General features: G+C 33.4%; 1 protein-coding gene across 1 annotated transcript in view; it reads right to left on the bottom strand.

Annotated features, from left to right (window-relative positions):
- Nucleotides 1–12,344, bottom strand: part of LOC111704902 (serine-rich adhesin for platelets-like) — a 55,048-nt gene that overhangs the window by 24,352 nt on the left and 18,352 nt on the right. The window contains 9 exon segments of the mRNA XM_023477290.1: nucleotides 134–253; nucleotides 738–804; nucleotides 886–962; nucleotides 1,179–1,224; nucleotides 1,305–1,513; nucleotides 3,812–3,932; nucleotides 4,331–4,469; nucleotides 5,044–5,174; nucleotides 5,547–5,646. Of these exon segments, the coding sequence (XP_023333058.1) occupies nucleotides 134–253; nucleotides 738–804; nucleotides 886–962; nucleotides 1,179–1,224; nucleotides 1,305–1,513; nucleotides 3,812–3,932; nucleotides 4,331–4,469; nucleotides 5,044–5,174; nucleotides 5,547–5,646 (1,010 nt within the window).

Here is a 12,344-nt window from a genome sequence, read left to right as displayed (position 1 = left end):
AGAAAACTTTTTAGCCTTTTAGCTCACACATGATTCTTCAAATGATTCTTTAAAAACCATTTGTACTTAAATCCTTTTTTTTAAAGCATGATCATTTCTTTTGTCCATTTATATTTATAAAAAGTGTGTTTTCCTTGTGTGCATAAGGTCCCATAACACCAGGATACGGATTCCCTATACTCCATCCATCTTCAATAATGTTTACGCATATCTCATAGTAGGCCAGATATCCATCCTCTTTAGTTCCAGGACCCTGAATATATAGTTCTTTAGTTTACCAGGTCTTCAGTTCTCTAGTTCTCTAGTTCTTTAGTTCACTAGTTCTTCAGTTCTCTAGTTCTATAGTTCTTTAGTTCACCAGGTCTTCAGTTCTCTAGTTCTTTAGTTCTCTAGTCATCTAGTTCTCTAGTCCTCTTGTTCTCTAGTTCTCTAGTTCTCTAGTTCTCTAGTTCTCTAGTTCTCTAGTTTTTTAAAGTTATCTAGTTCTCTAGTTCTCTAGTTCTCTAGTTCTCTAGTTCTCTAGTCCTCTAGTTCTCTAGTTCTCTAGTGCTCTAGTACTCTAGTTCTCTAGTTCTCTAGTTCTCTAGTTCTCTAGTTCTCTAGTTCTCTAGTTATCTAGTTCTCTAGTTATCTAGTTCTCTAGTTCTCTAGTTCTCTAGTTCTCTAGTTCTCTAGTTCTCTAGTTCTCTAGTTATCTAGTTCTCTAGTTCTCTTGTTCTTTAGTTCTCTAGTATTACCTGTTTCCCTGGGCCTGTTGTAGGACTTCCAATCTCATGAGCATCTGGGTTTGCCAAGGTGTAAGATCTAAACAGAAAAAATGCACAAACCAAAAATAAATCGAAAAAGATACTTCTTGTTTGTCTTAATATTATTAAGATATATCACCTTCCATAAGTTGGGATACCAAGCACCAATTTATGCCGGCTTGCTCCATGTTCAATATAGAATTTGATTGTAGAATCCTGAAAATAATTCAAATCTGTCAGTTTTGTAAATAGAAATGCGGTTTGATCATGTCAAACCACGATTATTTTTATTATTCAGATAATTTCATTTTAATGGATGGAGAATTTGAAGCGTGACAAAAGCAGTACAAAAAATCTAGTCATTTCACTGAAAATGCGTAATATGTATTGAAAAATTGAAAAGCAAAATTACAAAAAAATATATAAACTTACAATATTAAGATCTCGTCTAAAATCGAATTCCGACCAATTGTCAGGCCTAAAATAAAGGAGTTTGTGTGTTAGATTAAAATTTTTTGTCACTTAAATATCTTTTAAATGTTAGGGCAAGAATTTTACCTTAAAAGTGGTGAATGATGATTAACTGCTGGTTCCTGAGCTGAATGATAATCATAAGTAAGAAGGTTGAAAAAATCTAGATTTTGATTCAAGTTCTCGATATCATATCCCTGACCGGCATACTCTAGGCTGGCCGGTACAGCCATAGAGATGAGCAGACGGGGAGAACCGGTTGTAGCAGATTCTTTCTCAAATGCTTCCCGCATTTCCTAAAAAAATATAATTAAAATTTACTTTCTTGGCTAACAGGGTGATTGGCGCCCTTCTCTTTATTAACTTTATTGATCTATCTTCAATTCTTTCTTTAACAAAAAAATAATTTTGAGAATCATTTGAGTTACCACATAGATCATGGCTTGATCGGTTCAGCCGTTTTGTCAAACACCAGACAAACCAACCAACAAACAAACATCAAGATAAGACAAATAAATGTATAAAGATATGAACGTTAGAAATTTCACGCCATACTTTAATTATTATGGTTTTTATATTTAAAAAGAAAGATTTGTATTTCTAAAAATTGATATTATTTGAAGTTATTGATGGCCCGGCTGCAAATAAATAACGGATTGTGGAAGTGGCCCAATAGTAACCTTGCTTCACTTTTCTTACGGAAATTATACTTCATTTTGGGTCGGGGGAGGGGGGGACTTTGCTGTAGCCTGGGGAGGTGAAGGGGTGGGGGTATTAATGACTGGAAATTATGAAACAAAGGAAGGACAAAAGGCTGGGTAAGGACAGAACGGGAAGTGGGGAGGGGAAAGGGTATTAAATGGTGGAGGGGGGGGGGGTTTGGATTGAAAGGGAGGAGGGTAGAGAGGGTATAGGAAGGGGATGGTAACGTGTAAGGAAGTGAATATGAAAAGACTGCTTTTAAAACATTAAATTTCAAATAATCCACCTGACGTAAAAAAAATTTGCACGATCCATGAAGAAGAGATGTTAGGTTGAAAACAAGCATGCAAGGTTACCCATTTGTAACATTTTGCGGAGAATAAACAAATATTATTTTGCATCCTTATCTTGCCTTGATATATCATCTTTGCATAGATTTTTATCCATCGGACATTTATGATTTTTATTTCATCCTTTTAGATCGGAGCTTTTTCTAATTTTAGATCGGAGCTTTTTCTAATTTTAGATCGGAGCTTTTTCTAACCTTTTAGATCGGAGCTTTTTCTATTTAGATCGGAGCTTTTTCTAATCTTTTAGATCGGAGCTTTTTCAAATCTTTTAGATCGGAGCTTTTTCTAATCTTTTAGATCGGAGCTTTTTCTAATTTTAGATCGGAGCTTTTTCTAATTTTAGATCGGAGCTTTTTCTAATCTTTTAGATCGGAGCTTTTTCTAATCTTTTAGATCGGAGCTTTTTCTAATTTTAGATCGGAGCTTTTTCAAATCTTTTTAATCTTTTCTTTTTTAAGAAACAACCCTAAAATGATTACTTTTTCAAAGTTTAATTGATTATACTTTTTAAATCTGTATAATTTCTTCTTTAAGAAGTTATTCTTTTTTCCTTTCAAATTTCCCTTTGCTACTTTTTTTACAAGATATCTTCTTAATTTTTCCATATTATCTTTAAATAATTTCACATGTTAACTATTTTATAATTTAAACATTTATCTGCGTTCCTTTGAAAACTTTATTTTTGACATTTTACAACTTACTAAAATTCTACACAAAAGTATTTCAAGAAGTTTTTTGTAAGAACAATTTGCCTCTTCATCTAAAGTTTGTGGTAAAAGGGGGAAATGAGTAGAATGGCTATGGTCGGGTGTATGGGGGTGAAGGGTATATGGTTGCTTTTTACTAATTTAATTACGGATTGGGGGTTAGCGTGAAACCAAAGAACCAAAGAAGGATAAAAACTGAGCAGTGAGAAAAAAATGTGTTTTAAATGAAGATTATGTAAGACTTGAAAATTTCAGTAAAAGAAGTTTAAAAAGTATAAAAAATCTATCAATTTTTTCCCCCTAGCTATATACCTATTCTGTTGCCTATCTGGCTTCCTTCTACCCACACATCTATTTATCTACCTATCTACCCATCTACCCATCTACCCATCTACTTATCTACCTACCTACCTACCTACCTCTCTACCTATCTACTTATCTATCTACCTATCTACCCATCTATCTACCTATCTACCAACTTATCTACCTATCTACTCTGTTGCCAATCTGCTTGAATTCCCAAGATGATATTGTTCCAAGAACTCTGTATAAAACCTTTATCTAACTCCATATACATTTCTCAATTGAAATATTTGAATTCTTATCCTTTATCCACTTTATTCTGCAGTTTGCGCATCTTGCAGATTTTTGACCTTGAGATTTGCAGAAATTGACCGATCTATCCCTCCCCTCTCCATACCCCTCCCCCAGCTCTTCTCAACCCCTCTCCTCACCTTGACTAGAAGAGCATAGTTATCCCTGTCTTGTGGTCTACCCCCCCTGTCTCAGGGTTGGATACCCCCCCCCCCCAGCTCTTCTCAACCCCTCTCCTCACCTTGACTAGAAGAGCATAGTTATCCCTGTCCTGTGGTCTACCCCCCTGTCTCAGGGTTGGATACTCCCAGTCAAAATCAAGTCCATCGAAGTTGTAGCGACGAAGGAATGTAATGGCAGATCTGTAATATTTGAAAATCATTAAACAGAATTCAAGAATAATTGAAAGTTAAATGTACTGTAAGCACAACTTCAAGCGACCCTCCGTGCAAGGATGGAAAACGTTATCTTTGAAATATATTTATCTTATCAATTATGGGTAACATGTTTTGAAATCAGATTTGAACATAATCAGTTTTCAAAACTATAAACATTACATAGAAATTGACACTTGAAATTCCTTTAAATTGATAATATAGTATTCGATTTTAGATTTAAGTGAAAGCGATTTTTTGATTGAAAAATAGATCGATTGATGTAAGAAATGAATTATTTTGAACAACATGATCAATTGATAAATGGATTGACATTTGATTTATTAAATGTCTCATTGATTGATTACTTAAGGAATCCGTCATACCTGATGAACGTCCTCCTCCTGTCCTGGTCCTCTACTAGAGGACTGAACCTGGTACTCCCCTCGTTCCATCCTCCGATGGCGAGCATCGTCTTCAATTCCTTGTTGTAAGTCTTCAACGCGGCAAAGCTTCCATATCCACCTGGAGAAATTAATCAAATAGAAATAGATAAACAAGAAAATAATTGCACCAGGACGGAATTTTATAAAGTGGAGAGAGGTTGCTGAACTACCTATCACCGGTTCAACTTCTGAATAATCGATTCAAGTTAAAGATTCAAAGATTCATAAGATTTAAATGGGTGATTCAGGATTTAAATCGGTGGAAGGTAGCTCAGCAGCTCCATAGTCCTTAAATTCTATCCCAATGTTAGCTTGATTAAACGTACATTTGAATCTGAGTTATCTAATATAGCTAGATATCAGTTTAAACTATATTTTAAACAATTTTTTCGAGTCTTGATCATTCACCACGTTCTGGAAGTATAAAGTACATGCAGCCAATTATTACCTTTCTAAACTTACCGCTGACATAAAATGGCTACAAATGATGAAATAGAATTCAGATAAATGAAAAAATTAATGAATACATTTCAGAATAGAATGAAAACGAACGAATTCAAAACAATTCAAAATATGGATAACAAGTTTCGAGTCATATTTTGTTAATATTAATGTTAGTAATTTGTTTTAGTTATTTATCTGTCTTATCTTACCCTTTTCAATATCTTGATAACTATCAAAAGGTTGAATAGTGTCATCTTTGCCAAGCCCTCCGAATGCGTAGATTAAATGCGTACAAAGGTAGGGATTTATATTCTGAGGCGTAAACTTGGCGTCACCTTGTCTAAACATGGAAGTGAATAATTATTTGAATTAATTGGTTTAGTTAGAAAATAATTGTGAAATCTTAAATGATTGAATTGACCGAATAATGATTTATCATATCAATGCTTTATTATTGGAATTATTAAAATTACAAACACAAAATCTTAGGAGAAAAAAAAACTTGAAATATTTTAAAAGAGTAAAAAGGCGTAAACGACATTTTATTCGACGTATTTGCTATTTATTTCGACAATCCAGACACATAGTCGGAATCTTTAATTTTTCTTTAACGCAATCATGTTTTAACGCAATCATGATTTAACGCAATCATGATTTACCACAATCATGATTTACCGCAATCCTGATTTAAGGACGCAGTTACATTAATTACCTGTACACTGCCCAGTTGGCATAATAACAAACCACTTTTCTATCATCATGTACTGCACCACCTTCTACTGTGTTATCGTCTCGTCTTACGCGCACCAAATCTAGAATATGTACAGTGTAAATTTTAATTAAGCTGAAGTGGTTTATGAGTTAACCTTGAAGTTTTGAATGTGAGTGGAAAAACCTAGAAATACTGTTACATCGTAAATGTCATTATAATTATTATTATCACCAACTTTAATGACGACCTGAGGCCGAATTTAATGAATTTGAGCCGCGTCTCAAATCCGCCAAAAACCGGTTTAAATTGAGCGCCGGCTTAAATCTTGAAATATTGAATATCATTTTATGTGGAACCAACCAAATGAAAGCCGCATCTTAAATTTAAGCCACGGCTCAAATTCTTTAAATTCGGACTCTGAAGATTTAATTTTTTTCTAGGCTTTGAGATTTGACAAAAATAAACAGGTTATGCGGTGCATGGGACCGTTTAGAAGATTAAAGACAGTCTTCTCGGAAGTCTCATTTCGAAGTCAAAATCTGTATGCTTCATGCTTTATTTCACACTCTTGAGTAAAACTTCCGGACAGAAGCTTATCAGAGAAAAGTCGTGAAGTCGTGAACTCTAATTTTCCAATCTCAATATCTTAGCAAGCTGAACCATGATCTTTGATATTTTTTAAAAAGCATTAAATGTCTACGACATTAGGCTGCAAAGATAATGGGCTATGAAAAAAAGAATTTGAGGTTAGTAAACATTTATTTTACTTTAGTATAATGTATAATGTGTATAATGTATAATGTATAATGTGTATAATGTATAATGTATAATGTATAATGTATAATGTATAATGTATAATGTATAATGTATAATGTATAATGTATAATGTATAATGTATAATGTATAATGTATATTGTATAATGTATAATGTATAATGTGTATAATGTATAATGTATAATGTATAATGTATAATGTATAATGTATAATGTATAATGTTATTATTTTAGTAGCACACTTTGAATAGTTACTTTGTTGCCTTCAAGTGTAACTGGTTTGAATCTGGTCTAAGCAGGATGGACTGAATCCTTTATCTAACATCTTTATATAGTTACTTGTTTCACATCTCACTTCCTGCATTATACATGCCTTTAGGGGAATGCTTTTATTTAGAATAAAGTTCATTTCTTATCGTATTGAATCATATCTTAGGGTGCTTTGCGTTTCTTTTCCTAGTAACAATTTTAGCCTTATCAATGTTTCTTTTCAAGTCTCCATTTTCAGTCGTTAGTCATAAAACTAATATTTCGCAAATATTTCAGTTTACTTTGAGCTTAATTGGTTTAGTTTGAGTTTTTTGGAGACAAACAACCCGATGGACAAGTCAAGTTTTATTGTATTATATTATAGATATACATTATGTAATGTCTCGTGGCCTGCTAAATCAGATTTGGAGAAAAATTTATATTATATAAATTAGATAAATTAATTCGTTGACTGTATCTTAAATTAAATTATTGATTGATTGTTAGATTAAAGAAATCCGTAGATATATAAGTATTTACATATAAGGTGTTTAAACTCATCTAAAACTTAATTTATTTTATCACCCCCCCCCCCTCAACCTATTTTGTGAAATTTCAGAAAACTGTCGTTATCAAGTTTTTTTGTTTGTTTGTGTACTATATTTTTTTTAAATATATAGTTGATGATAATCACAAATAAAAATAGTATAATGTTAATTATTAATTAATATTCTATGCAAAGGTGTAGTATAACGTGATCGAACCCCTTAAACGATAAAGTTATAATGATTTTGATAAACATTTTAAACATGCACAAATTTTAAACACAGCAAGCAAAAAAGATATTAATACAGAGGGGCCCAAAAAACATTGAAAGAGGAAGACGACTGTTAGACACAATTCATGATTTGAAATCGTCCAATGAATATCCACTTAAACATGTTCTTGTGACTTGCATGCAGTGTACAGTTGTATACTGTACATAGACCTATTTTACTTATTTTGAAGAAATCGTGTTAACATTCAAAGAATATCGATTTAAAAAGAAATCATCAAAAATTTTGAAAATAAAAAATATTAATTTTTTATTTTTTATCGCCTAGAATTGTGCATAAACTCCAACAAATATAAGGAACTATTAATGTTTTTGTTTTCAGTTTAGAATACTAAAGGTTGCCAAAATATAAATAAAAAATATTATTTTTGCATTTAGAATCTAATTTAATCAATTCTATTATTAATAGTGTGTGTGTGGACCTAATTGACCAAACGTATTTACTGTTTAACAATGCTGGTTTTTGTCAATGAATTGGATTAAAGATTGATTAAATTTTACTTCCTGATTTTACAGTAAGAGACTTCATTGAAAAATTTGATTACATTTATATCGCATGCACAAAATTAAATTTAAAATGTATACATTCATATAAACACGACTCAGTTTCATAATCTGCTGGTACAAGAACTCAAAAATACTGTACACTGTACATATAAAGAGAATATTTACATGTTTGCGCGTATAAAAAAGCAGTACAGCTTTAAATTTGTATACCCAAGATTTGAAAAACTTTATCTTGATTGGTAAGTTATAACTAAAGGGGCAAAAGTCTAGCGACACTAAACAATCAATTCTGTCTAAATTTGGATGATAAAAACTTTATCAACTTTTTGCATTTAAAAAAGAAAAAAAATTCTCCATTTCAATTCATCTCAGAATAAACCATCTATTTGAGGTCATTATACTTTATTCAATATTTTTAATCTAACTATCCCTCCAGATTATATATGTATATATATTTTAAAATCTGTAACTGGTTTGCGGTTAACCAGTTAACTACAGGACATTTTAATTAACAAAAGTTGTTTTCCCTTCATTTTTCCTACATCGTACTTTAATTCTGTTTATGAATTAGTTTAAAAACTATTGCTTGTTACAAAGTATCTATTTTCTTTAACTCAAGATCTTTTTGAGTTGTAACACCCCAACCTAAACTTCCTTATTCATCCCCATGTATTGTGTAGGTTAGGAATTAGGAACAATATATTGTGTAGATAAGGAGTTAGTAACAATATATTGTGTGTAGGTTAGGAATTAGGAACAATATTGTGTGTAGGTTAGGAATTCGGAACAATATTGTGCACAGGTCAGGAATTAGGAACAATATATTGTGTAGATTAGGAATTAGTAACAATATATTGTGTGTAGGCTAGGAATTAGGAACAATATATTGTGTAGATAAGGAGTTAGTAACAATATATTGTGTGTAGGTTAGGAATTAGGAACAACATATTGTGTAGGTTAGGAATTAGGAACAATATTGTGCACAGGTCAGGAATTAGGAACAATATATTGTGTAGATTAGGAATTAGGAACAACATATTGTGTAGGCTAGGAATTAGGAACAATATAGTGTCTAGGTTAGGAATTAGGAACAATTTAGTGTGTAGGTTAGGAATTAGGAACGATATAGTGTCTAGGTTAGGAAATAGAAACAGTATATTGTGTTTAGGTTAGGAATAGGAACAATATAATGTGTGTAGGTTAGGAATTAGGAACAGTATATTGTATGTAGGTTAGGAATTAGGAACAGTATATTTTGTGAAGGTTAGGAATTAGGAACAGTATATTGTTTAGGGTAGAAATTAGGAACAGTTAAGTGTGTGTAGGTTATGAATTAGGAACAGTATATTGTATGTAGGTTAGGAATTAGGAACAGTACATTGTGTTTTGGTTAGTAATTAGGAACAGTATATTTTGTGAAGGTTAGGAATTAGGAACAGTATATTGTGTAGGGTAGAAATTAGGAACAGTTAAGTGTGTGTAGGTTATGAATTAGGAACAATATATTGTATGTAGGTTAGTAATTAGGAACAGTATATTGTGTTTAGGTTAGGAATTAGGAACAGTTAATTGTGTGTAGGTTAGGAATTAGGAACAGTATATTGTGTAGGTTAGAAATTAGGAACAGTATGTTATGTAGGTTAGGAATTAGGAACAGTACATTGTGTAGGTTAGAAATTAGGAACAGTATGTTATGTAGGTTAGGAATTAGGAACAGTATGTTATGTAGGCTAGAAATTAGGAATAGTATATTGTGTAGGTTAGGAATTAGGAACAGTATAAATTTTGTAGGTTAGGAATTAGGAAGAGTATAAATTGTGTGTAGGTTATGAGTAAGGAATAATATTATGCATCTTGAATCCTTCCTTCCTTTACATGGATAACGGAAATGTTTAGGAGAAGCTGAAGTGGAAATGAGAAACATGTTTTAGCTTTTATTCATGCTTATTGTAGTTCCTGGTTCCTTGTTCTTGGTTCCTTACTTACTTATCCTCTTCGCCAGTTTTAGAATCAGGCCGAATCTGTGTCTTGCCAACAGCTAGGCTTCATTTCAGCTCATTCCAACGGTCTTCAGCTCATCCTCCACGCTTCTTCGCCAAGTTGTTCTTGGCCTCCCTCTCTTTCTCCTCCCCTGGGGTGTCCATCTCAGTGACATTTTAGGGATCCTAGCCTGCTCCCTGGGGTGTCCATCTCAGTGACATTTTAGGGATCCTATCCTGCTCCCTGGGGTGTCCATCTCAGTGACATTTTAGGGATCCTATCCTGCTCCCTGGGGTGTCCATCTCAGTGACATTTTAGGGATCCTATCCTGCTCCCTGGGGTGTCCATCTCAGTGACATTTTAGGGATCCTATCCTGCTCCATGAGTAGTGTATGTCCCAACCATCTTAGCCTCCTTCTCTTGACTTCTTCTGTGACTGGTCTGGAACTTGGTTCCTGGATACTAGTTCTTGGTTTCTGGTGCTTGGTTGTTTGTTCTTGGTTTCTGGTCCCTTATAACCAGTCATATTCCTGTTTATAGTTCTGTTTGGCTGGTTCCTTTCAACTAATTCCTAGTTCCTGGTTCCTGATTCTTGGTGGCTGGTTCCTCTTAACTAGTTCCTAGTCCTGGTTTCTGATTCTTGGTAGCTGGTTAACCTTTCAACTAGTTCCTATTTCCTGGTTCCTGATTCTCGGGTCCTGTTTCCAGATTGCTGGTTCGATAAATTAAGCAGTTTCTAATTCCCGGTTTTTTGGTTCTGGTTCCAAAACTAGTTCCTGGCGCATGACCCCATGGATCATTTCTTTGTTCTTCCTAGATCTAGGTTACCCAGTTAATGGTTCTAAATTGCTGGTTCCTATTTTTTTTTTTTTTGATACTTACTGGTTTTATAATCTTAATTTTTAGTTTGTAGTTCCAGGTTCAAAATTAAAAACAGTTTCTTAATTATTTCTCAAGTTGTTATATTATATCTTTTTTAATTTACTAAATAAAATGACAATCTCCTTTACCCCCCTCCCTTCCCCTTCTTCCCTAAAATAGTAATTAAGTTGATCAGTTCAGCTTCCTGATGAAAAGGTGTGTAAGGAAAGATATATGGACGCCCAGGGGTTTGATAGTCTGATGAAAAAAACTCGGCGTGATAATGCCGTAAAACTACAACGGAGTGTACCCTGTCTGTATCGAAATATTTTTAGTCATATTTTAATATCTAATTCAAAATTCATACCTTAAAAATTTAGATTACACATCCCAACTAAACAGGTATTTATATAGAAAAATCAAAAATTTACATTTAATGGGTGAAAATGGGTTCTAAAATAAATACTCATCATATGACTAGATCTCTAGATTGCCGCAAGCTATAGTGCTTTTCATCGAACAGCTGATTACTAATTGTATTTGTAGTAAAAACTCCATTTTTTAACTAAAAAGGGGGATCATTGATTTGTCTTTGAAATCATCGGTTATTATTCAAGTTGCCAACGTTAACATATTTAGTTAGAATACTGAAGTTTGGAAATTTGTTTGACCCAAAGGTTCCTAAAGAATTTGTATGTACAACCCATTACTTCCTGAACACTTCCTATATCCTTTATATTCTTTTGTTTAGTAGACTAGAGATGAGTTTACGTGATAGCCTAAGCTACACCAGGGGGTCGGATACACCTATAGTGTTGCCGAGTATACTTCGAGAATATAGAAACCTTGACTTTAGATTCGTTCAGGTTATTCTTATACCCTGATACACACGCACATTCAGATTCATCCTTACTCATCCATACTCATCCTTACTCATCCATACTCATCCATACTCATCCATACTCAGCCATTATCATCCATACTCATCCATACCCATCCGTGCTCAGCCATTCTCATCCATACTAATCCATACTCATTCATACTCATTCATACTCATCCGTGCTTAGCCATTCTCATCCATACTCATCCATACTTATCCATACTCATTCATACTCACTCATACTCATTCATACTCATTCTTACTCATCCATACTCATTCTTACTCATCCATACTCATTCTTACTCATTCATACTCATCCATACTCATCCATACTCACTCATACTCATCCATACTCATTCTTACTCATCCATACTCATCCATACTCATCCATACTTATTCATACTCATCCATACTCATCCATACTCATTCTTACTCATCCATACTCATTCATAGTCATTCATACTTATCCATACTCATCCATATTTATCCTATAATTATTTGTACTAAAAAACTCATGGGTACCCGGCGCGGCCATCTTTTCTGTACACTTTCCCTTACTTATCCATGCTCATCCTTAGCCATGCATGCTCATCCTTAGCCATGAATACTCATCCTAAGCCGTGCATACTTATCCTTAGCCATGCATACTCATCCTTAGCCATGCATACTCATCTACAACCTTACAGTCTTACTCATTAAAACTTATTCAGACT

The sequence above is a fragment of the Eurytemora carolleeae genome, unplaced genomic scaffold, assembly GCF_000591075.1.
Source record: "Eurytemora carolleeae unplaced genomic scaffold, Eaff_2.0 scaffold484, whole genome shotgun sequence".
In the NCBI taxonomy this organism is placed as follows: Eukaryota; Metazoa; Arthropoda; class Copepoda; order Calanoida; family Temoridae; genus Eurytemora; species Eurytemora carolleeae.
The sequence above is the reverse complement of the archived record's forward strand: the minus strand, read 5'-3'. Positions and strand labels throughout refer to the sequence as shown.